Source organism: Ursus americanus, chromosome 8 (assembly GCF_024610735.1).
Source record: "Ursus americanus isolate L20-20 chromosome 8, mUrsAme1.1.p, whole genome shotgun sequence".
In the NCBI taxonomy this organism is placed as follows: domain Eukaryota; kingdom Metazoa; phylum Chordata; class Mammalia; order Carnivora; family Ursidae; genus Ursus; species Ursus americanus.
In genome coordinates, this window is record NC_142134.1 from 1,921,086 (window position 1) to 1,947,587 (window position 26,502).

The 26,502-nt window shown below is 42.7% G+C and overlaps 1 protein-coding gene across 2 annotated transcripts; it reads left to right on the plus strand.

Annotated features, from left to right (window-relative positions):
- The first annotated feature begins 3,264 nt into the window (after positions 1 to 3,264).
- On the plus strand, positions 3,265 to 24,936 carry BDH2 (3-hydroxybutyrate dehydrogenase 2). 2 transcript variants are annotated; one of them, XM_045792819.2, is made up of 10 exons: positions 3,265 to 3,374; positions 6,224 to 6,364; positions 7,356 to 7,434; positions 9,166 to 9,262; positions 10,807 to 10,915; positions 15,953 to 16,013; positions 16,957 to 17,070; positions 20,149 to 20,207; positions 20,760 to 20,852; positions 22,898 to 24,936. In XM_045792819.2, the coding sequence occupies exons 2-10, from the start codon at positions 6,293 to 6,295 to the stop codon at positions 22,949 to 22,951; spliced, it is 738 nt and encodes a 245-aa protein (XP_045648775.1). In that variant the 5' UTR covers positions 3,265 to 3,374; positions 6,224 to 6,292; the 3' UTR covers positions 22,952 to 24,936. The 2 variants fall into 2 exon arrangements, with proteins under 2 accessions (XP_045648775.1, XP_045648767.1); XM_045792811.2 differs by having other exon boundaries at positions 3,280 to 3,374; positions 6,273 to 6,364.
- The last annotated feature ends 1,566 nt before the right edge of the window (positions 24,937 to 26,502 follow it).

Sequence of the window (26,502 nt, forward strand, 5' to 3'; positions counted from 1 at the left end):
TCTTGGTGGGGTGCTCAGTGTATATTTGGCTCTACTTGTTTGTTGACTTTCAGAATTTTGCTGTGAGAATATATACACGCTTTCTGGATTTAAGTTGCTAAGTTTAGCAAAGTGCTATGACCTCTTTGTTTTCTAGGCTCATCTTTCTTTTGCTATAATAAATACAAAAATTCTCTCTCGCTTCTCTGTTACCCACCAGCCCCCTAGACAGCGCTCTAAATGGTTGGTTTGGTATCAGACTTTCTCTCTCGCTTCTCTGTTGCCCACCAGCCCCCTAGACAGCACTCTAAATGGTTGGTTTGGTATCAGACTTGTACTCTACTGCATTTTACTCCCAGCTGGAAGGACCCCATGAATCATTTATTCTACCCCTTTATTTCAAACATGAGGAAATAGCACCAGAGTTTCTCTCAAAGTAGAAAAGTCTTCTAAACCCAGAGTCCCCACAGATACGCAAGGCATCTATGGATGGGCTTCGTGCAGTCTGTAAAACTTCTGAAATTTTATGTTAATTTGATAACTTTGTCATTTTTCTAGGATACTTGGATCCATACTTTTATCATATTCTTAAAGGGATCTTTGGGTCATGTTTCGTGTGTGTGTGTGTGTGTGTGTGTGTCTTCTGATTTTTTGCTGAGGTTTATGCATTTGAAAAAGCTGCCACCTCTTCTAGTCTACGGACTGCTTCATACGGAGGAAGACTTCCACCTGTCAGCCTGGTTAGAGATTCTGGGGCTCTCTGAAACCTTTTTAGGGGGAGGTGACCTCTGGGCTATAGGTCTAATTTGCCAATTAGAGAATTTACCAGATTCTTTTCTAGGAGCTGGACCTCTTGCTCCCTCTGGTGTCTTTCTGCAGTATAGCATATTCTTGCCTTAAGAAGCCACACTGCTCTCCTTTGTTCTCATTGGCCCCCAGGCATCCAAAGTATATCAGCTCCCCATTAGCACCCCAGGTAGGCAAGACAAGTATCAGTCTTGGACAGCCCTCCAAAAAGTTGGAATACCAAGCACATACTCCACTCTTCTCCTCTCTCCCAACTGTGCTGAACCACTCCAGCCTCCATCTCGGCCAACTATTGCCATTTCTATCAGCACTCCCAAGTCAGGCAAGGCAGAAATCAGTGCTTTGGGCTGCCATAGAAAAAGCCAGAACTTTGGGTTAGTTTTCCACTCTTCTCTTTCCCCCTAATCCCCTGAGGAAACCAGGAACCAGAGGCTGAGCTGTGATGGCTTGGGCAAGGGGTGGGGTGGGTGGAGCCCCAGGTAAAGGGAAATGACTCTTCTTGCCCATTACAATGCAGCTGTCCTCAGCTCTCCCCTTACCTAGGGTACTCTGACTTCTTAATCGACTAAAGCTCTCATAAAGCTATTTGGGTCTGTATATTGTTTTAAACTGGTGTCTCTGTGGGAGGAAGAAAGGTAGGGCTTTCTAGTCTTCCGTGTTGTGGACATCTCCCTCAGAATGTTGCTTAACTCGTATGATCTGGATTTCAGTATTGTGATAAATGGCTGTGAAGGGACCATGATGAAAGTCAACAATGAAACATGCAAAAATGTTAAAAAGCAGTAATATGGTCAGACAATTCTAAAATGATCTGAAAAGTAAAGACCAAAGAAGACAAATAGATTATTGTTCATAGGAAACATTTTCTGGAGAGCCTGGCAAGATTACATCCAGGAAACCTATTGAGAGCCTACCATTCATACTCAGCAAATATTTAATGTCTGTTTACTGTGTGCCAATCACTGATCTAGGCACCAAAAATTACTGCCTTTGTGAAATCCGTGTTTAGTTGGAAAACAAACATCTCGCAATATGTGCTGACTGCAATATAAGAGTAAAAAAGATATGGTCCCTAGCCTTGAAGAAATTTAGTCCATGGAAAATATAGATGGGTAACCAAATTTTTGCAACACCGCATTACTTAGTCTGTCACAGAGTCAGCATTGTTGTTGGAAATCGAGACAAAGGGAAGCTGAAGAAACTTGCCTGAAGAAAGAAGTGTTAGACTTGGCCTTGATTAGAGAATTCTCATATCCACAAAAAGTTTATTCTAAAATCCTCAAAAGTTAAAAGCATTGTTACTAAAGCAAGGAGCACAGCTGGGTGTGATTAGAGATCATTAGACTCCGTTAGAAGCTACTGAGGGCAATGAGGGACAGTTTTACCAGAGATTTTATGTGCCCCTCTGTACCCCCTCCCCCTGCTCGTGCTCTCTCTCAAATAAATAAAATCTTTACAAAAAAAAAAAAATCTCAGAGGAGTTAGTCTAAGGCTGTGGCATAGAGGCTGCCTTCAAGGAATCAGGTTCCTTTCCTTACCCTGCTCTGTCCTTGATGGGTGCCTCTGACTTCATACCAAGTCACACAATGGTTGCCATGTCCCAAAACAGATGCACATTCCAGGCAAAAAGAAGGGAAAGCCTTTCAGAGTGGCCTTGCCTTTCTATCCAAAATGAAATCCTCCTCAACTTGAATTTCATTGGCCAGCTCTAGCAGCAAAGGAGGCTAGGAATGTGAGAGTTTTGTTTTCTGGCCTTTATAAAATAAAAGGCAGGGGAAAGTGAGGTGGGTGGATGTTGAGTGAACCAATGTAGATAGTACATGCACAAAACAAGCTACACAAGCACTCTGCTCAAGTATGCACCTGCTGCGGTGTGACTTACTAAGCCTAGCACACATGACCTCGTCCTTTTCGATCTCACTGTCTCTGCTCTCTTCAGCCAGACTTCATTTGTTGCTCTTACCCAACATGGTCCCTTTCAAGCGTCTGCGCTGTGAAGCTCAGAGTGCTACCTGGACCCAGTGTACTCAGGGTGCCTGCACTCTGCCACTAAATATGGACAAGTGTTAGGAGAGACAGAGTGTGACAAAGCAACCATAACTATACCTTAAACACAAGAGAATTCTTATTTCTGTCCCTCAAAACAATCTTAGTGAAGGGCCTGGAAGGCCCTATCTTAATGACTATCTTAAATGACCTAGGGTCCTTCTATTTTATTGCCCTGCTCTCTTCCATATGATATTTCTGACTCATTAAATTTTTAATATCCTAGAACAGCACAGAGCAGGCACGAACAAATAACAAAGACTTGGATTAAAGTGAAGGGAATGACTTCCATATGCTAAGTAAGCTGTAAGGTGCTTTTCCATTTTTCACCTTCTCCTTGGAGTTAGCCGTTCTACCTGAGGTCCACTAGATGGCAGCACGCAAAAGTATAGTACATAAATGTGCGCCTCCTCGTCTTGAAACTGAAGGAAACTACAAATCCCGACATGCACTATTAAGCGCCTGACTTGCTTCGGTACAAAGGTCTCAAGTTTGTTGCTCGCCCAGGAATCCGAAGGAGGACTTGCCCTTGCTGCTCTAAAGTAAGATTTCCTAATATTTTTTAAATGACACTTCAGACTGGGAAGGGGGAGGTTTCGATTTTGTTTTGTTTTGCAAGTTACCTATTTCAAGATTAATCTTAGCAGTTAGATCAGGATAAGGGTGTGTTTTTCACAAGTTTGATACTCTGGTATATGTAAGTTTCTCAATGTGGTTTTATTGAGAGTTACCTCATTTTACCATTTCAGGTCACTTTTGCAACTCATTTGCCCAAATAAATTCATTTTAGTCTGATAGTGTAGTTTATGGGAACAGTAGGCTTTGGCCCCAAAATTTGGTTCCAGAAAGACAAGGCCCGCGAGGGAGAGATTCCAGAGTGAGCGAAGCGGCAGCTCTGCGCTTCAGCAGTGGTTCAGCTAACGCCTGTCGGGGTGCCAGAGGTTCCTGGGGAGACTGGTACCGCCTTCAGTGCCATGAGCCTAAAGCCGGCAGCGACAGGTGCAAAACAAGAGCTTTCTCATACACCATGCCCAGGACTGGGGGAGGGGGGCATACTGGAGTCGCTTCCTTTCTAAAGCATGTATGAGTATATCTCTCAGCTCTTTACGTGTTTAAAGTGAAAATGTATCACTCGTGTGAGAATAAAGGGAAAACAAAGCCGTGAAAGTCCCCGGCATCGAGTAGGTCAAGCACGTAAAAGCTCGGCCGCCTGGGCGCGTAACGAATGCAGACTTCGTCCGAGAGCTTGAGCGAAGCTGGAAGCGGGTTCCCTGGAGCCGGTTTCGTCCAGCCCTCTGGGAAGCAGAACTGCGAGCGGAGGGAAGCGTGCGCGTTACTAGGGGAGATGCGGGTGTGGGAGAAAATGAGCGGCCGTCGGACCCCCAGGGAGGCCCACCCACCGCGGGGCCGGGAGCTAGGGCCGCGGGCTGGGCGGGCGTGCAGCGGCGGGAGGGTCCAGCAGACGGGGGTCCGCGCGCTCCCGCCCTGGCCTCCGCGCACTGCCCGCGCGGCCACGTGCGGACCCTAGGGGGCGCCAGCGGGCGTGCGGAGACCCCCGCGGTCTTCTCTCGGACCTGCGATCCGGAGGAGGCTCCAAGCCCGGCGCAGCCCGCATAACCCTCCGGAGGTGGCGCACCCTGACCAGGCCCAGTCCCCCGTCTGAAACGCTGCTGTCGTCCGGCCCCGTCTCCCATCCCCTCCTCTGTTTCACCGCAGGCTCTTCAGGCCCCACACGCTCTCCCAAGGAAGCCGCCCGCCCCTCGGGTCGGCTCCGCAGCGGTCCTTCTACAACACGTGCCTGCTTGTGTCACACGCTGTCCACAGTGCCCACTGCTGCCCACGGGAGTAAGCTGGCCCTCAGCATTCCGAGCTTAGATAAAGCGCGGAGGCTTGGTGACGGCAAAGAGCCAAGGTCGGCCGGGAAGAACAGAGATAGGCTCAAACAGAAAGGACTAGGTCATGTGAGTTCTCCAGGCAAGAGCAGCTAGCCACCGGTACCTTATCAGGCAGGTAACTGAGCAGGGTGGTTGCGTAAGGTATCTGTACAGCTACCATTTAAGTGGGCTCCCAGCTTTTCTCTTTATAGAGGCTGGAAAACAAAACTCTCCAATTGCTAGCTTCTGTGGCTAGAGCTGGCCTGCGAAATGAAGGCTGGAATTTCCGAGGAGGGCGTCCTTCTCGAATAGAAAGTGAGGACACTCTGGAAGGCTTATGCTTTTATTTCCCACCACCACCCCCCAAACACCTTTTGTTTTGTTTGTTTTGCCCGGAATGGGGATGTGATGCCTTGGGACAAAGCAGCCATTGTGTGACTTGTTGTGAGATCAAAGGAACCCATTAAGGGGTGAGAAAACGTACTCAGTTCCTTGAAGACGGCCGCAGTGGATCATCATTTGACTCTCAAGTACTCCCAACCCCATCATTAGCCATTCCTCTCATCCTGCAATCTACCGTCCAAGAACCAAATATCTTTTTTCTTTTCTTAAGATTTTATTTATTTATTTGACAGAGAGAGAGCACAAGAGAGCACAAGCAGGGAGAGCAGCAGGCAGAGAGAGAGGGAGAAGCAGGCTCCCCCTGAGCAGGGAGCCCCTACGTGGGGCTTGATCCGGACCCTGGGATCATGACCTGAGTCAAAGGCAGACACTTAACCCTAACCCACTGAGCCATCCAGGCGTCCCAAGAACCAAATATCTTATGCATATCTTATTTTCCCTAGAATTCCTCAGTCCTCCATTCTGAAAGTTACTGCTGATATCTGTTGAAATACTGCATGCTTCAACTTCAGGAGAGGGTCAGCAGCGTTGTGGGGTGAAATCTCACATAGCAAAAGGGTCAGGAGGCCTGCGCTTAGTTCTGGCTCTGTCATTAACTGGGTCTGTGACCTTGAGCAAGTCAAATAAGGGTTCTCATCTATAAAATGGGAGTACTGGACATGATTTGATTTTCCAGCTGTTTTGTTCAATGACTTTCTGAGGCCAACCATGAGATCTTAACAGTGACAAGGAAAAGCCATAGACAATTGATAGTGCAAACCCCAACAAAAGTTTACAGCAGAGAAATCAAGAAGCAGCCCCCACTAGTAAAGACACTTACAATGCCACAGCAGTTTGTATAGGGATGGTGGGGACAATGGTGGTGGTAGTGAGGGGAAGGACTCCAGACCCTGCTTTATCAGTATCAGAGGCTGTCTTTTCTATGTATTCAAGAAACCAAATGATGGATTAAAGTCCAATATCTGTTACCACTTCAGTGGGTTATGCTAAATGTTTTTGATATACTAAGCTAGGTATCTAGAGTCAGCATTCTTGGAGAATTCAGATGATGGGACTATTTGTACAGAAATGCTGTCATTAAGTTCTTAAAGAGTACATTGAACCATTCGTTCTAGATGCCACTGCCCAGGACCATGTGCTAAGCCATTAAACACACGTGTCTAGCTTGAACTGCAGGTTCCATTATGGGTCGACTTGATGGGAAGGTCATCGTCCTGACAGCTGCTGCTCAGGGGATTGGCCGGGCAGCTGCCTTGGTAAGTTATTATCTGTTGTTGTTTGCTTACTAACTTTTGAGGTATTGAATTATGTGGACAGATCCCATGGTTATTTAATTCTGTTCTACTTTTTTTTTTTTTTTTTTTTTTTTTTTTTTTATTAATAATGATTTTTTATTATATTATGTTAGTCACCATACAGTACATCCCCGGTTTTTCTGTTCTACTTTTTTTTTTCCTTTTTTTAATTTTGTGCTTCTGTTGTCTTAAGTTACAAAAAGAAAAGTCGCTATCCCTCACCCTGGGCAGATGAAGGAATGAACACCTCACATGTTTATTATATGACATTACTGATAACCTCTGACTCTGAGAGACTGACTTCTCTGCCTCAGTTTCTCTGCACTATATTTACTGCAGGGGCCCTACAGGAATGCATAGTTTTCTGGAATTACATCAGTTCAGGTATAGGACTCTAGAGTTACAAGACTATCAGGTTACCTTTACCTTCTAATTTATATCGACTTCTTGCACATTATAACCCCCACCTGAGCTAATTAATGCACTTAAAGCATAGTAGTAGGATATGGTTTGACATTTATGAAAACAGTAATATACTTAGGGGAAAAAGTGTTGGAATAACCCATTTCCTCTTATTATTTGGAATATAATAAGAAATGGAAAATAATAAGAACTTGCTCAGAAATGAAACACAGGCTATCACATCACAGAATAGTATTTTGAGAGGTGCCAGTAACAGAGTCCTAGGTTTTAAAAACACGATTTTATCTGATAATGCTTAAGGGGACAAAGTCAAATGACAAGCACAATGTATGTCATGTTGTTTTAATTAATGATAAAAATAATAACCACGGGAAAGGTGAAGTGAGAGTAGAAAGCTTGAAATTCCACCTGTTTTCTAGGGAAGACAATGAAAATAAGATAAAGGGGGAAAGGCTAACTGACTTTCCACTCATGAGAATGGAATCAAATCAAATAAACAAAGGATTTACTTATACATTGTGTCTCCCAGGCTTTTGCAAGAGAAGGTGCCAAAGTCATCGCCACAGATATCAATGAGTCCAAACTTCAGGAACTGGAAGAGTACCCTGGTAAGCAGGTCGGCAGTGTGAACTTGAGATTCAGGTGCTGAAAGAAAATTCCTTAGCTGCTCAGTTCCACTGGCCTTCTCTTTAGAGCCGGATTCTCTGATAGGAAATCTATATTGTGCAAACCTACAGACAAAAATCCATATATTTAAATGTATAAACAACATTTTAAGATGGATACCTAAAATATTTTATTTATGCAACATGTTCAAGGATTCAATACTCAGTTACAAAATTACATGTGGAAATTTAACAGTTGTTAACTTTTTGTTTTTAAGTAAGCTCTAGCCCAACATGGACCTTGAACTCAGGATCCCAAGGTCAAGAGTTGCAAGCTCTCCAGCTGAGCCAGTCAAGTACCCCTCTTACGGTTACCTTTTAAAGATGACTTTCCCCTTGAGTGCCTCTCTGTGAGGGAAACACTGTCCAGTAGAAACGTGATGTGAGTCACATGTGTAATTGTCACTTTTTTAGTGGCTGCCTTTAAAAAGTAAAAGGACACAGGTGACATTAATTTTGATAATATATTTACTTAATTCAGTATATCTAAAATATTATAATTTTAACATACACAGTATAAAAAATTACTAATGGAATATTTTACATTTTTTATGCCAAATCTTTGAAACGCATGTGTATTTTATACTTACAGCACATTTCAGCTCAGACTAGCTGCATTTCAAATGCTCAGTAGCCACATGTGGCTAGTGGCTACCATATTGGAGACAGCTCAGCCTTAAAATCACATGTCATGATCAGAAACTGTAAGAGATTAACTTGTTTGGGTGCATACTGCCCCTCACTGCACCACACTGAACCTAATTCCAACATCAGAGGGCTTCCATTGGCATTACTCAGAAAGAAATCAGGACATAGAACTCATTTGAAAGTTAACTGTTTTGGCAAAAAAGAACTGTTTCATGATCAAACACAACTCAGTTCACTGAGCTAGTTTACGGCAGAATTAGACCGTGTTGAGTTATCATTTCAACAAGTCGAAGGGAAGCTGCTCTCCTAGAAAAGCACAAAGCAAAGGAAATTCTTTTGAAACTCAATTTTAGTCTTCCCTTTCTTCATTTATAATCTTTCTTTTCTGTATTCAAAAGGGAAGAATAAAATAAACCATATGTTTTTAAAAATCATAAAAATGAGTGTTTCTTTCATTAAAGCGTATTTGTTGGTTTAGGGTTTTTTGGTTTTTTTTTGTTTTTTGGGTTTTATTTCAGTAGCTAGTACAGCGTGTCTTTCTCAGACCCCACGCTAGATCTCTCATGGTTAGTGTTTTCATCTCTTCTTCCGGCCTCTCGTTTCTTTTTGCAATTTAGTCCAGAAATAAGGGATGGTACCCGTGACCAACAAGTAAATAAAAGAATTGGCATAAAAGTAAAGGGCACAAATAGAAACAATCTCTTATCCCACTGCCCCTGCCCTTCCCCCTCAGACAGAATTCACAGTGATTCAACCTCTGGGGAGAGGAAGGGCTGGAATGGACCCACTTGCAGGTATTACTGCCGGCTTACTGAGAGGCAGCTGAGACAGAGCTCGAGATGGGGAGGACTTTAAGATTTTTACTAATGAGATTCTTGAGATTCCTAAGACCCTACTAATGGCCAACCATCCTATGAAGCCTAAGTGGACAAATATTACAATCTTCACACTTCAGAACAGCTAAATCTTCAAGGCTAAACATTTTTTATGAGTAGGGTAAATCGTGTCCTTTGTTTTATTTCTCAGGTATTCAAATTCGGACCCTTGATGTCACAAAGAAGAAACAAATTGACCAGTTTGCCAGTGAAATTGAGAGACTTGATGTTCTCTTCAATGTTGCTGGGTAATTCATACTTTTTAATTTCACTGTCCTTACAGAAAGTTTTCTATGACTTTTATTTAATAACTTTTGATAATATGACAAATTACTCATCATGAACCAAAATATATTTCTCAGGAAATACAGCTAGAGTTTAGACAGAATTTTTATTCCAAGATTCAGCAAGTGAGAAAGCCACAGAAGTAGACATGGGCTTGAGTCCTAAGGGGAATTGTGGTCTCCTCAAGAGAGCTGGTATTAATCCAAACCGGTTTATCTTCTTAAGGCTGGTAACGGCTCACACCAACGGACTGGTATGGATGCCCCACTAAGACTTATAAAATAAAATGAAAAACCATTTTCCAGTAGATGTCTTTCAAACAAAGTCTATTTACCAGAAACCAAGTACTCGGCCTGTTGAAATGCAGGTGTTCCCAGTTCTTTGGCACAACATTCTACCCTGTCCTCTACCCCTCCCAAGCTCAGGGTTTCTTACTGGGACCGTGAGCCCCACCCAGCAAAAGGAGTTTCCGTGTTGCACTTCTGCACAGAGCGCCAAGAGAATGGCTTAACTGACCTTGTGAGGGTGGGTACGGAACAGCCGAACCACGTGTGCATGAGGAGAGGCTGGAAGTGGAGCAGCCACGCAGAGGACAGGCAGGGCTGGCGCTTTCCCTGCGCAGGTGTAGCAGGGGAGGTGAGCAAACGGGCGTTTACACAGGAAGTGCGTGACACTCCACTTTCCTATGTAGCATTATACTTGTACTGCTGCACTGATAGAGAAATTCCAGAGCCTTCTAGTACCTGTTTGTTCTTCTTCCTACTCATGTCCCAGCAGACACACAAAGTCTGTCTGTAGTTTGTCGTATGTTACGTTGTGTGGAAATTAAATTAAAGCAACGATTTATGACAAGCTATTTTATAAACTGCTCCTCCCTTATATGAGAATATACTGAGAGCCATGACCAAAAAAAAAAAAAATCAGTTAGGAAGATCAGTTTTTGAACATCAGCGTAGAGCATGTGGTCCTTCCTGCCACATGAAGGACGAGCAGCTTACTTACGAGTGTGACTTAACAAGGAGTGAAGGTTGCTTGAAGAGTTTTCTTTTGTTGTGCTTCCTTTGCTCACATAGTAATACTCACAGTACTCACATGCATAGACCTGCATGACAGCGACACCTCTTTGCTCCCCTGAGATGTGGAGACTGGTTTCCTTGCCCTTTGACCTTATTTCCCTTTGGAAACACTAACTCTGTGCCACTAGAGGGCACTGTTGCTCCTGCAATGGGTGTGAGGGCGGGCGTCGAGCCTCACGTGTTTGTGCTGTGTCCTGCGCCGTGGCTGTCGCCCCAAACCTTTACCTTTCTTTTTTAAAAGAGGGATGTTGTTTTCAAATAAATTTATTTAGCTTACATTTTAACCTCATGTACTAGTATTACAAATTGTTAAGATCTTTGTAAGGAAAGGGTCAGTGGTCTAAGTCAATGTATGACAATAAAAAATGGTAAGGAAATGGAATACAGATCTTGAATGATCATTTTTCCCCACTGATCATTCGCTCTTCCAGTTTTGTCCATCACGGAACCATCCTGGACTGCGAGGAGAAAGACTGGGACTTCTCCATGAATCTCAACGTCCGCAGCATGTACTTGATGATCAAGGCATTTCTTCCTAAAGTAAGGACCACCTCCACTGGATAAGTAGGGCTCCACACCGGGCATCCAAAAAGGGTCCTCACGTGTGCCAAAGAGTGACGGTAGCTAACATAATGACTAACCTGTGCTGAACATTTATATCAAGGCATTTAATATAAATTAACTCATTTAACCTTCCAGTTAAGAAATAGTCAAGAAATATGAAGCACTTTCTATTTGCAGGTCTCCATTCTAGGTGCAGAAGACACAGAACACTAAACAAAGTCCCTTCTATAAGAGAGATCCCATTTTTGAGGAGTGAGACAAGATAATGGGTAATGAGACATATAACTTGGGGAGTGATTAGAAGTACTATGAAGACAAAGAAACTGGGATATCAGTAAAGTCCAGGAGGGCCTCACTGAGAAGCTGGAATTTTCATAGAGCTCCAAGTGAAAGCAGGGAGCTTGCCATTCCGGTATCTAAGGATGAGGGTCCCAGAGAAAAGGACAGCAAGGAGGCATGCAGGGCCAGAAGAATGTGATGTTTATCACATCCACCATACAGAGGGTAAAACTGGGAGGTGAAATAACTTGCCCAAGGCCACATAACTAGCAGGTGGTTAGAGCAGGATCTGAACCCTGGAAGTTGGGCCCCTTCTTGAATTTCAGTGTCTAGGCACATGCTGTCAAGATGGACGTACCCCCATTACTTTTCTGTTCCCTGAGTATCCTCCCTGTGTTCAGCTGAGCCACAGAGGTACCAGGGAGGTGAGAGACAGTGTATGCTAAAGAGAGAGCATTCCTCCTGAGTCTGCTAGCCTTGAATTCCACAGCTTTCACACACCTCATCAATGTTTTTCATTTTATTTTACAAACAAGCTTTAAATGCCTTTTGATATAAAGTGCACACTAGGTGTTCTGGGGGGAGGGGAGTGTAAACATGAAAAACATTGAGTTCAAATGAACTTACAAGCCAATAGTAAGCAGACAGCACAAGCTCAGACAATGAAAGGAGTTGACTGAGTACAGAACCAGCTCAGGCCAAGGTTGACAGCTGAACCCTAGTGAAATCCGGAGGAGCCATTCTTCTCTTCCATCCCAGCTGGATTAGATGACAGACAATCCGAATGCTGCCAACCCAGCACAGAGAAGAGCTTTTTAATGGCAAGGCAGGGCTGATGCTTTGCTCTGAACATTCAATCTAATGTCAGGAAGGATCCAGATGAACATTAAAAGGAAAATTAGGAAAAACTAACTTAGAAACAAAGGAATTTGTTTTAATCTGCTTATTTAGCACCTACAAAGGATCTCTCAGTGGGTCCATGGGAGAACTTGCAAATTCCATGTTGAACTAGCAAATTTTTTTAATATAAATTGCATTTTTTTCTGCTTATTTGGAGTTCATGAGAATCTATGTTATTTGGAACTTGGATTATTTTTTGAAGACTGATCCTAGGGTATGGGAGAGAAGCAGAGGCTATGGTAAAAGGGGAAAGCTTAGGTCACAGCGGGTAAGCTATCACACATGCATAACCAGCCTACTTCATGTCTGGAATGCTTTACAGATATGAGTGAAGGCAGCAGGGGTGGGGTATGGTCCAGTGCAGCTGAAATTTAAACTTGTCAGTAAGTATTAACTTTTGAAATATTGAACACTAATTTGCAAATTAGAGAGTTTACCTATGATTTAAAGCATCTTAACAACAATCCACATGAGCCAGTAACACCCATTTGTAAAAAATCCCGAGCGATATTAATGACTGGGATGGGCAGTCAGAAGGAGTTGATGCCGCTTATGAAAGTGACAGTAACCAGCCTGACCCCAGATTTCGGACTGTGGCATCACAGCCTGAACTCTGGCCCTCCTTCACCGTGTACCGTGGAAGATGGCACTTGCACTCTACTCTATTTAAAACAAAGGTGAGAAATTACACAATCCCTTCCAGCCCTAATTGTCTGGGATCCTCTGGGTTCATTAATTATGATGCACATTTCCAGTTTAGAACTTTCCAGGGGAAGCCAGGATTTGGAGTCCAGGCAGATCTGAAAAGTCAGGTGGTCAGAACACAGAAACACTTATGGAAATTTTTGTTCATGGGTAGACATACTGAAAACCATTCCAAAACTGGAATATGAGTCAAGAGGCAAAGAACAAGCTGAAGATACTGTAAGAAGAGGTCAGTGCAAAATCCAAAGTCAGGGAAGTCTCGGCTATGTGGAGGTTTCCCCCCTTTGCTGTACCTTCGAAGATTCTCTAGCACATACAGGTGCTTTGGCAAGTATTTGTTGAATGAATAAATCAGTCTAGGTTGTCAGTCCAGATAGAGGTCAAACATGGAATCACCAAAGACCCAAGAAACCGAGGTCTGCCAATTTAGGAGCTGAGCTCAGTGGGGACAGAAGAGCTGGGTCAGGGTAGGACTAACTAGATATACAGCCCGAGGGAATTTTCAGAGCTCTTTCCAGCCTCTGCCTGAGTTTCTGGGACCCTACAGAGGAACACTATGTACGAGGCACTTCACTTTATACTCGCGAAGTCGTATTTGCCAGAGAGGCCTGTTGCATGGCGAGCCAGGCAGAGCCTGCACACTCTACCAGCAGGCACTGAGCTGGCGTTGAGGAGACCGCGTGGAGGGAGGCGAGGACGGGGCTCTAGAACCAGCAGACAGACCTGGTTGAATGCACGGCACGAGTGTTAGGGGGCAGCACTAGCATCTCCGAGGTGACTATATTCTAAAGTTTTGTCTGCGGAATTGCTGCGTTTCAGAAGATCAGAGACTGCGCTTACTTCCTAGTTCATCTTTATACATTCAGTTGGGGTAAATGTATTCTATAGGTATTAAAAATGGGTTACATGTGACAATGATAGCTCAATAAAAATGGAAAAAATAAGTAAAAATGGGTTATTTGCAAAGTTAGATAGGAAGGAAAAATGTTAAGGCTTTGTTTTCAAGCCTTGACTAAGTTTCCTGGTCTTTTTCACGAGGACCCATTTCATTACCGTCCTCTTTATCGCATAGACAAACAAGTTGGGTTCAATATTTTCACCCCTGCTGCTGTCCTTGACTTGGTTGGGTCGCCTCAGCCTCCCCTTGCACCCTTTAATCCATCCAACACAATGCCTTAGGTTGTTTTAGACTCTCTGCTCTTGGGTGCAGATAGTAACTAAGTATCAAAACAGAAAGGAGGGGAATTCTATAGGGAGACCTATCATCTTGGCGGCCTCATCCCTGGAAGTCACTCACTACCATTCCTGCACCTCTCTGTCTGAAAGCTGCTGGAGCAACTCACCCCAGCAGAAGTGACTTCTCTCTCTACACTGACTGTTGAGACACTTCCTTTCTGGAAACTTTTTACTTGACTTTCATGGCACAGCACGTCCTGCTTTTCCTTCCTCTGTTCTCTGATGGTGGTCTTCCACTTCCTCTCAGCAGTTGTTTTAACTCTTTACCACTCTCCGTGTGCACTGTCCCTTCCTTCTTTATGGTCATCCCCCAAGCCTCTGATTTCAATGAGAAGGTAGTGCCCATCGGGCAGGAATGCTGTCCAGCTGTTGCTTCTTTCCCCTGAGCATTCACGGGTCCCCATGCCCCTGGACCTACATGCCCTGGAAAACACACATACGTGTTATGCTTAAGTGTAAGTTCATCTGAAAACATTCTTAATTCATAGCAGCTTTTTCATTCATTGTATTATTCCTTTGGGTCTGGGGCAGGGCCCAGCAGTCTGCACTTTAAACCAGCGTCTCAGGGTGCCTGGGTGGTGCAGTCAGTTAAACATCTGACTCTTGATTTCAGCTCGGGTCATGATCTCAGGGTTGTGGGATCGAGTTCTATGTAGGGCTCTGTGCTCAGCAGGGAGTCTGCTTGAGATTCTCTCCCTCTGCCTCTGCCCACTCACGCTCTCTCTAAATTAATTAATTAATTAAAAAACTAGCACCTCAAGAGATTTTGATTCATCACAGTGTATGGACCACCTACTATGTACCGTGTCTAGGAGGACAAAACAGCCACAGACCCTCCTCTTCAGACCTTCACACTTTGGGGGGATTCTGAGGGAGGTGCTGTTAGGAAACACATCTTCCGTGGGGGAGGCAGGCCTCACTACATGTACCCATTACCACGTCCTGCACTTACTACCTCAACTGTCTCCACCCCTGTTGCCCACAGACATCTCTGCATCTCTGCTTTCATCAGTCTTTTCTGAAGTCACTCCATCAGCTTCCAGTGGGTCTCCCCGACATGGTGCCACAGTAATCTTCGTAGTCCCCAAATCTAGTCGTGCCGCTGCTCTTCATTCGACCCCGCATTGTCACCACCACACTGCCTGCAGGGTGATGCCCAGGTTCCTAAACTTAGCCCCGTTGGCCTCTGCAGCTGCATTCCTCCCACACCTGGCCTTCCAACCAGAGCCATCCCTTCCTACCTGTTCCATGATACAGCCTTTATACATGTGGTTCTTGCTCCTTAAAACACCTTTCTTTTATTTTTCTGACTAATACTCTAGTTTTCAAAAATCAGCCCATCTCTTTCCTCCTTAGGAACCCTCTTCTGAGTGTCCTGAAACCTGGATTGGTCCCTTCCCACCGCCCCATCCCCCTCTGTGGAGGTCTCTGCTGTCTGTGGCTGGGTGCTGGTTATGTCAGCCCCTCCAATCCACTGGCAGCTCTCTATAGGCAGGGAGTGTCTGGACCTAGCATGTATCTGATCATAGTAGGTCTTCAACAAATATGCGTCAAATAAAGTAAGAGTTTTCCAACATCAGGAATACAAAGTAACAATTAATGTTCATTACCTTTCCATTTAGCTCAGAGTTCCTTCTTGGTCTTGGTGATGCTCTTGTGCCAAAGGAAGGTGGTAATCCCCCTGGGAAGTGTTCCTGCCAGTGAGTGCATAAGCATGCCATGCATTCCCAATAATGACTGCGTGAGGCTGTTAAGACTGCCTCACAGTTCATGTTAATAGCTAATAAGATGCTTCTGCAAACCATAAGTAAATGCAAATCTTTTAAAGAGGTCGTATTTTTGTCTTGCAGAGTGGCATGTTGTGGTTGTTGTTGTGTTTGTTTGTGTTGGCAGATGCTTGCACAGAAATCTGGCAACATTATCAACATGTCATCTGTGGCTTCCAGCGTCAAAGGTAGGTCTGTCTTCCCCTGGGAATCACATAGACTCCCATACCTTCACGAACTGTGGGTTTTCGCAACAAGCATAGCAGAGATTATAAAGCTCACACATAATTTCAAAACCACTTTTTAAAAAATTGATATTAAGTTCCTACTGTCCTTTTTGCCTTCATTGTCAACCAGTCGTAAAAAATAAACATTTTCATTTGCCCTTCCTTGTATTCCTTCTCATGGATATGGAAATGAAAAATCAAGCCAGAAGAAGGAAATATTTATCCATTTAATTAACCAAAAAAGATGTACTGAATACGTGCCCCTCATAGTCCGAAAGGGGGGAGTCATGCAAACGCATGTCTTCTGCAGTGTGATAGTATCACCACACGGGTTTGTGCAAAGCGCTGGCACGATCGGGGGGAGTGCTTCACAGAGTCAGTTGATCTGGGCCCCAAACAAGTCAAGTCCGAGAGCCAGGACTGCAGAGCCAAATGGAGATGACGTCACAGTCTGGCGGGTGCATTTGCGAGTTTCAAATGAAAGAGCCACGCTGAGGTGGGGTCCCTTCCCTCCGCAAGAGCACACGTGAGCCTGCCCGAGACAGGAAGGCAAAGAAGGGCGCAGGCCTCTTGATTTTTTGGTCTGGTTTTTGTCCTGTTGTTCTTTCCTGGTCCTCTTTTGGAATCTGCCCAAGGGTTCTGCCCACCCATGAAAACCTAAAACCACTGTGGTCGCTTAAGTGCGGGTTCTCAACACCTCAGTCTCGACTGAGTTGTGCCAGGAATATTATTTTCCCACATTCAGAAACCGGCCCTCTTAAGGGAGAAAACCCGATACCACATTTTCCAAAGGGTGGGATGGGAGGAAGAGTGACGATGGTTACTGGGGACGGTTACTTCTGTTCCCTTTCTCAAGGAGGCTGTTGTTTGTTCCTTTGATGTTGAGCCTTCCTTTCACCCCCAGGAGTTCTGAACAGATGTGTGTACAGTGCAACCAAGGCGGCAGTGATTGGCCTCACAAAGTCCGTGGCTGCAGATTTCATCCAGCAGGGGATCAGGTGCAACTGCGTGTGTCCAGGTGAGGTGGGCACTACAGGGCTGTGCACCTGTCTTTTCTGACATCCTGGCTGCCACTGTGAAACCTATCCACGGAAGCCTGTTTGCCACGTTATATTGGTCTGGGCTTTTTAAGATAACAGTCCAACAGGGGCAACTGGGTAGTTCAGTTGGTTAAGCCTCTGCCTTCGGCTCAAGTCATGATCCCAGAGCCCCAGGATCAACCCTGGCATCTGGCCCCCTGATCAGCGGGGAGTCTGCTTCTCCCTCTGCCCCTCCCCCCTGTCATGCTCGCTCGCTCTCTCTCTCTCAAATAGATAAACTAAAATCTTTAAAAATATATTTAACAGTCCAACGGTAGGTTGGGAACGAGATTCTTAGTCATTAGGAATGAACCATGGGTGCAGAGGGTTTAAGTATTCATGTGTGTGGAACAATTCCAAATCTCGTGGCCAAGACATATAACGGGCCGCAGCTTGGCGTTTGGGAAGCAGACCAGAGATGACCTTGTTAGGGGAAAGATGAGAAGCGGACCATGCTCACAGGACCACAGGAAGAAAGTAAGAGCAGCCTCCCAGAACACAGGGAGCTACTGAGTCTTATCAATCCCCTGGGGTGAGCCGTAAATAAAAAGGAAGGGTTGACACCTTCCTTGACGCTGTCAGTGAGGATCAGCACACGCTGGCCTGTGGGAGACACCTGGCCCACCACCCGCTTAGTACACCCAGTCCTGGTTGGACATATCCACACCTGGTTCGCATACACATATTGGCTGTACCCGCACTCCTGCTACAAAGCAGAGGTGAGCAGTTGTAACAGACCAAACGGTTCTCAAAGCGAAAAATATTCCCTATCTGACATTTTACCAAAATGTATGCTGACCTCTCCTAGAAAGGAAAGAAGAAAAGCAGAACTTACTAGACAGAACATTTGATCTGTCCAAACAAAAGCATTCTATAACTTATTTCATAGGAATGACTTCTCATTTTCTTAATAACTGTGGGTATGTCTAGGAAGTAGAAATGCCCTTCCACTGGTTCCACTGACCCAAAATGAATACAGGGAGCCTAAAAAGAATGATTAACCTCTTCTCTGAAAAGGAATTAAATATCACATTTCGAGAATCAAGGTGGCTCTCAGAGGTTCACAACTGGTATTGTGGGGTTGGGGAGAGGAAGCGTTTCACAGTTACCTGTGGAAGTTTTTGAAACCTAAAGTGCATGCCAGAATTTGGGGAAAGAGTTGGGGGATATCGTATGTCGTTTGGAAAGTTCCACATAAGATTTTTATATATTCCACCATGGTCTCCTCTCAGGTTAAAAACCACTGACTTACTAGTTTAAAAGAGGAATACAAAACACCTTTCAAGCGGCAGAATTTCCACGATTGAGGTGTTCTCATTTTTCTTGGACTAGAAAGGAAACATAGGTAACACTAAGAAAAAGGAGGATATAGGCGAGACAGTTTCACTGGGTTTTAACATACCCACTGGTGACACTTGACTCTAGCTATTTTTGGTGCCGTTTGCCCAGTGGAACAAGTGGCAAAATGATTTGGAAAATGTGGTTGTTTTTAGCAGCTGGACTTCTCAGAAGATTGGAAAATATATTCTCAAACTGTCTGGAACGAGGAACTAGCTGTGACTCAAGAGCCAGTCACAAAACAAAACCTGACAAGGAATGAGTGTGTCTGGGATGGCGCTGATGGCAGTATGGTCACAACTTTTCAACACCAGGTTGTGTAGACTGGGGCATACCATGTCAGTCTGTGCCGTGGTCACAGTAGAGTCCAGACAATGGAATTAAGTAGGAAGCGTAGGCTTGCTCTGTAGTTTCATTTAATAGCCATTAATACCAGCCATATGAAAGAGATGACGCTCACTTGTCTAAGTGGTAGGAAGATATCAAAGTTGTAATTTAACTGGATATGAGGATATTGGTAAGTGAAAGCTTAAGGTGTCTTAAGCATACTCTTGTAGGATCTTGGACTGCTAGGAGGCTGTGGATGAGAGAAATGAGGAAAATATTATTGGAAGCTGGGTACAAGGGAATCTTTGTTATGTGGTTCCAGAAAGTTTATCAACACTATTGCCTGCAGTAATGTGGAAGGTAGAAAATGTTCCTAATGAACCAGGTGATCTAGTTACGGCCGTTTTCTACCCTGAGTGTCAAAAGGGCTGCCCGCTGACCGTGAAATGTGAGAGGAGACAGGTAACCTAAAGAAAGGAGCTGGAACTTCTGACTGAAGTTTCCCACCTTCTCCAGAGAAATGACAAATGATGCTATAATTAAGAAATGGTTTCCTGGTAAACAACCTGATGGCACTCTCAGGACCAGAGGATATGACTGTAAAATAATTTGTTATGACCTTAAGTATCATATGGTTGCCCAGGGGACTGTCAGCCCCCCACAAAAAAGGCCTTCTAAAGAGAATTTACAGATTACATAAATTAATAAAAAATCAGGGCCACTTGCTCTGTGGGAGCTTGAACCAAGCCGGATTTTAAAAATTTTAGTGTCATTCTTACTTTTTTTAAAGTGAAATAATTTCAAATTATATTTTTTATGAAAAACATGAAACTGTGGCTAAATATAGGAATTCGAAACCAATATAAATAGGCAAGATAATGAGGAAAATGTAGAACCATCTAAATTACTGGGGACCATGACAGGCATGGCACTGTCCCTGAGGATCCCGAGAGTGAACCCAGCAAAGAATGGTTTTGAGATCATTAAGGCACCCTGGGTTCTTGTACTGGTGAAGTACTTATATGGATGTCTGGGCCTCTCAGGGTTGTTCTGGGGAGTAACTAAGAAAATACATGTAAAAGTGCTTAAAATCAACAAAGTGTCATGTCAATGTACTGTGACTAAAATATATCGTGGGAATGCTGGGCGATTCACCCAGAGTCCTTGCCTCATGTCACAAAGAATTATGATCTGTGTTTTTAAGAATCATAGAAAATGGAGGTGAAATTATCATTCAAAATCAGAGAAGGATTTCACTGATTGCTGTCTCATATGGAAAAGAAGTTTAAAGTTTGTCAGTGTCTTTTTCAGTTTGAGTAATTAACCAAGCTGAATGTCCCCCTTTGATTTAGGAACGGTTGATACCCCATCTCTGCAAGAAAGAATACAAGCCAGACCAAATCCCGAAGAGGTACATCTACTATTCTAAATGTGTTTAAATCTTCTAGTTGAAATGTGTCCTCTTCCTTACCTAGAGTAGACAAATTCATAGAGACAGAAGGGTGGCTGCCAGGAGTTGGGGGAGGAGAGAACAGGGAATTATTGGTTAATGGGTGTAGAGTTTCAGTTTTGCAAGATGAAAAGAGTTCTACAGATCTGTTGCACAGCAGTGTGAATGTACTTAACACTGCTGGGCTGTACACTTACGGTTACGATGGTAAATAACGTCGTATGTGTATTTTACCACAGTTTCGAATTTTTTTTAAAAAAGCCCTCCTCTTTAACTGGTCTGATCCAGTGTCTGTAGGTTTTAGCATAACACATAGTTTGAGTAGCTTAGAAATCACCATAGTCCTGCTTGGTCCACAATTACCGATATTAATGATATTCTCATGTATCATACATGATTATCAAGGCAGCATGCCCCTGGTACCTCTATAGACTCCTCTTGCCTTTGACCTCCTGAGGAGGAGTTCACACTTCACCTCACATGACTGATATCTGGGATGGTTTCTGGTCTCAGGCACGGGCCTATTTCCTGAAGAGACAGAAGACTGGAAGATTTGCTACTGCAGAAGAAATAGCCCTGCTGTGTGTGTATTTGGCTTCTGATGAAGTAAGCACTATTCTTCCCAGGGAGTTCATTATCCTCATTTGGCCAGGATTTGCTTATCGAAATAATGTCATGTTACAGAGTTGCAGCATACACATGCCTGGAGGTTGCCCTTAGAAGATAGGGATAAGTTGTGGTTTAATTTGCTCAAAGAAAGACCACGTGATCTGAGCCGCCAACTCTTCCTCATTCAACGCCACACGTCACGAAATCTTGTAGTAAATGACATGGAGGATTGAAAAAATTAAATTGCTCTATTTTCTGAGAGACAATTACTTTCAAATATTATAATTGGGGAAAGCCTGATTAAATGTAAGTCAAGTAATAAACCTCCAAACTTATGAGAGCTTCAGGTGAAATGTGCAGAGAGTTAAACAGACATAATCATCTCTAGAAGACACGGAATTGGCATCTGGTGTTTTTAGTTTTACTGGTAACTGGTTTAGGGGAATCCTGGTGGCTCTTTTTTTCTATGAATTCTTGTTTGTCGTCACATATGGGAATTCCTACTTCTACTTCTTTCCACTTTGCATCTGTTCAGTAACCAGTTTCTTCCTTAATGGCCATTGTATATATTCTTAAATGGCATACAACTATGAAAGCAGAAACTACGTTTCTGAGGTATAGAGCACAGGAACGTCCCCGTTTTATGGGTTTGCATACTACATGGCCAGGGAACGGCAGCGTACGAGACGAGAGAAGAAAGGGACACAGGCAGGAGTGAGGAGGTGTGTTACTGATGGGTTAGCTCTTCTTTACAGTAACTTGGTACACAGCAGGCGGTTGGTGAATGTGACAAATACAGTGGTTGAAATGTTTTAGTGACAGAAATTACCACTTCTCAGGACTGTTGACAACAGTTTTTAGTAGCTGCGGGAATTGCTACACAAATTACTAACGGAACAAATTCATTGGCCTTGGTGGTGGTCTCTCTGAATCTTTATCTACAAAAGAGCTCATCTGATTTGGGGGTACTGCTGATAAGCTAAATTGCCCTTGTTTAGCCAGAGCTTAGGTTGCCAAATATTTGGAAATGTTCTGCCTTGAAATGAGCAATAAAAAGACCTTTGGACTTTTAGAGGAACCCAGAAGAGTCCATATGTATAACTGAAGGCTTGCTTTTCAAAAAAAAAAACAAAACTTTGAGGAGTTGCAGTCATTTCTTGGTAAAGTGACTGATAACCCCCTAGTTTATCTACAATGTTTGATCAGTTTTCATAGATTGAAGTTTAAAAATTTCTGTTCTCATACTATGATGTCTTTCCTTCCGCCTCTCCATTGTCTCAGGCTTCAAATAAATTTAGAAGAACACAAATTTAATATTCATGCTTAAGTTAAAAGATTTTTAAACCCTGACCACAAGGATTATTTCAGCTTTATTTCTTTGAAAAATGAAAAATTCTATGGAAAAAGGTAATTTTTTAAAATTCCCTTAGTTTTGACAGATTTGGATATCTGAAACTAGTGCAGAATATTTTTTCATAGTTTAGTAGATGTAGTAATTATTATTCATATAAATTTTAAAAACACATTTAGTGTGCTTCAGCTCCTGAAAATACCTATGTATTTCGATCAACTAAATATACAATATCTTATATAAAAAATTCTGTTTGGTAATTGACATGATTACTTTATGACTGACACTTGATGATGTTCAAAAATTTATTAATGGCATAAAACTCAGCTACTTTAGAATAGTTCTGAATTTCAAAATGAAAGTGTACTATTTTAGCCTATGCTTTATACTAATTTAGGGACTGGCTACATATCACTAAACTTAATTTTCTGATTCTGAGACCAAATACCTGCTTAGAATGTGACATGTACTAAAACACTAGCCGGAAGCCAGTTAACTCCAGGTCACAAGACTATGCAGCAGTTTCAAATCATCCAAAATTTAATTCAGATTTTCCTAAAATGTTTGTTAGGTGAGTGTTCCTATTACCATGAATACATTGTTTAGCTATATCAGTCATGGGAAAATTGAAGAAACACAACCTGTGTTAAACCTGGTTAATTGTTCTGTCTCCTTGTGTTTATCACTGCAGTCTGCCTACATAACAGGTAATCCTGTCATCATTGATGGAGGCTGGACCTTGTGATTTCAATCTCCTTACTGGGAAGGCAGACCCTTCCTGTCTACAGTGAACCTGGTTATGAAGAAAATTCACCCAGCATGTCTTTCTTATTAATGACATATTAATGAAAACAAGCCCTTTTTAATGATGTCATTGTTCACAAGAGTCAGATTCTTTAAATATATCAATCTCTAACCTCTTCTGAAATCATTGTGGGAGATGACATAAAAGATAATGAACTCACTGTAAATGAATAGTTTTAAAATAAACCACAATTTGCAAGCATATAAAATTAAAATGTGAATATGAAAAATGGAAGGCTTTTAAGAAAAAGGTATTACTTTGTATTTTACTTCTATTTCAAATTATTCAACTATTGTGTACAATTCTGCATTGGTCTGTACGTGGATACTAATTTTAAAATTTTACACCATTATAAATGAACACAAGAGATAGAAAGGAAATTAGCTTCAGTAACTTACATTAGAAGGAGTTTAGATTCAGAACTATACTATTGATCTGTTATATAAAAGAATAATAATCATCAAGTGTTCATATTTAATGGTGTTATCACTCAAAATTAAGTACTGTTTTCTTAGTTTAAGTAAAAAAATCTTTCTTAAAATAAGCAATGATATTTGGCATGGGCCTAAGAAACTTGTAACGAACTAGCAGTATTGTCAATTTGAGTGATTTTTTTTTTAGGTTAAGTGTAGGTTTTTTCACCAAATTCCAGGTTAATAGTAAGAGGACATGAAATTTAGAATCAGTCTCTGGATAAATATAAGTGAATCATATAATAGGAAACAAAATTTAAGAAAATAAAAATTTCAAGGGATGGGTAGAAATAGATAAAGAAAATTAAGGAATACAAACTTCCAGTTGTAAAATAAATAAGTCATAGGGATGAAAAGTACAGCATAGGGAATATAGTTAATAGTATTGTATTGTAATAACACTGCATGGTGACCACACTTATCATGGTGAGCATTGAATAATGTATAGAATTATAGAATCAATATGTTGTACCCCTGAACTCAATACAGCATTGTATGTTAATTATAATTCAATTAAAAAAATGATTACAAAGGGTTTTGGCTTTTTTTTCCTCCCCAAGAAAAAGCTTAAGCGGGCAGTCAGTTAAGCATCTGCCTTCAACTCTGGTCATGATCCCGGGGTCCTGGGATGGAGCCCTGCATCAGGCTCCCTGCTCAGCGGGAGTCTGCTTCTCCCTCTCCCTCTGCTGCTCCCGCTGCTTATGCTCTCTCTCTCTCTGTCAATAAATAAATAAAATCTTTTTTTAAAAAAAAGATGTGCACAGTACTGAAGTAATTTAAATACACTATTTATAAAGCTGTCGTTGTCATTTGTATAAAGATGGACTATGCCGAATAAAGAACAATTATTAAAACTTAATACATTTTTGGAAAAATGGAAGTTCCATTAACCAAAGTGATGTCTATTCTGAGCCCTGAACAAGCAAAGCCTCAGGAATATCAATTAGTATGCTTGATGAGTATTTAGGTGATACCTTGATCTTTCACAATGAATGTAGTAGTTTAACTCCCTTCAAGGGGCAAAGATAACTTCAGTATACAAATGGCCTGAAAGAAATTTTTTGGGTATGACTATTAGTTAAGAAAGTATCTAATTTTTCATCTAATAAGTATTTGTATGGAAAATGCCTGTAAAAGATAAATGTATAAAATGATGCCACCTGAACTTCAGTAAAAGATTGCACAAATTCATGATCTGAGCCAATTAAGACATCAAAATAAAAAGGAGGTAATGCCAGTCTGAAGTAAACACCAGAAGAGAGCAAGTCATTGGGGCAGCTGATCATGAAGTGCAATGAGAACTTATCTGTGAGCAGACAAATCATTCATGCCAAAAATACAGCTTGAGTATTAAATGGCTAAAGTTTAAAACCATTCATTTAAATACCTATGCAAGTTATTACCTCAACTGTTAATGTAATTATACCTCATTAAAGATTTATGTGGTCAAGATACCAGAGTCTAGCCTCTTTTAATTTCAAGGATTACTTTATACTTGGGTTAACTGCTGTACACTTTTGCACCTAATTTTAGGGAGATATTTTTAAAAACCACTCTGGAAGCCTTTCTGTTTGTAATATGGTTGCTTCTTTCAGTACTTAGCATCAATATAAAAATATATGAAAGAAAAAAAAAGACACGGAGCAGTGGGTGTTATACACAAATAATGAATCCTGGAACACTACATCAAAAACTAAGGATGTACTGTATGGTGACTGACATAATAAAAAATTATTAAAAAACAAGAAAAAAAAAAGAAAAAGAAAGAAAAAGCTTAAGCAAATTCGTGGATGATAATTGTGTAAGAGATTATTAGGAAGAAGTTTTTTCTTGTTCTTCTAGTCTTAGGGTTTTATGTTTGTTTTTTATTTGTTGCTACCTCAAAAGACCAAACGGTATGATGCACATATAGATAATAAATGAGCACTTAGTCTTTCCTTTTAGAACCTTAATAATATAAATTCATATTAACAAGGAAAATTTTGAAATGGACAATGAAAGGATAACATTTTATGTGTGAGGAACCATTTTACGTGGTTGATGAAAAAGAGTTAAAGAGTTAAAATTGACAGCAAAGGCTATACTGACCAGCATTCCCAAAGAGTCCATTGATTATAAGATTTGCTTTGGGGTTGTGGGCCAGGTATTCCACAACTGCATCACAAATAGCTTGGTTTGTGACCTAGACCAAGTCACCCAATTTACCTTGGATTGTACTTTTCTGGTTTATGAAATTAGGGTGTTGGGCCAAATGACTTGGGGTTTTTTTGGTGTATCATAATCAAAATGCTTTAACTTGGAGGAGGAGTTAAGATGGCGGAGGAGTAGGAGACACCGTTTTCAGCCGGTCCCCCAAGTCGAGCAGGATAGGTACCAGACCAGCCTAAACAACCACGGAACCAGCCTGAGACGCAGGAAGACGCATCTGGATCTCTATAAATGAACATCTCCAGCGCTGAGTATTGAGGTACGAAGCGGGGAGCCATGAAACCGCGCACAGATATCAGAAGATAAACGGAAGGGGGAGGGAGCCACCGCGTTCGGGCGCCGGGAAGCGGTAGCCACTTGCACGGGGGAGCGGGCGGGGCTCGCGGACGGCACCCACAAAACAGCAGACTGAGACCGTGAGCCGGGTGCGCGCGCCACCAGGCATCTCGCGGAACACCGGAATCCCGGTGCGTCCACTGGATCCAGACTGAGACCGGGAGCTTCCGGAGTGCGCGCGGGGCGGCTGGCGGCTGGCGGCTGGCGGCGTTAGAAACACAAAGGACAGAGACGCGCCGGCCCTGGAAGTGAGGGCTGGGACGCCGGGTGTGGGGCGCACATCCCGGGACGCTGCAGGGTTGAGCAACACCAACAGAAACAGAGTTAAAGTGGCCAGAACATCAGTGGAGAACGGGCCGCAATCCTTCTGTTCCGTGACAGAGGCTGAAATTCGGCCGCTGCTGCTCTGACTCTCAGAAGAGGCACAGCAGACTGCCAGGGAAAGCCGCCAGAGAACAAAAGCCTGGAAATAAC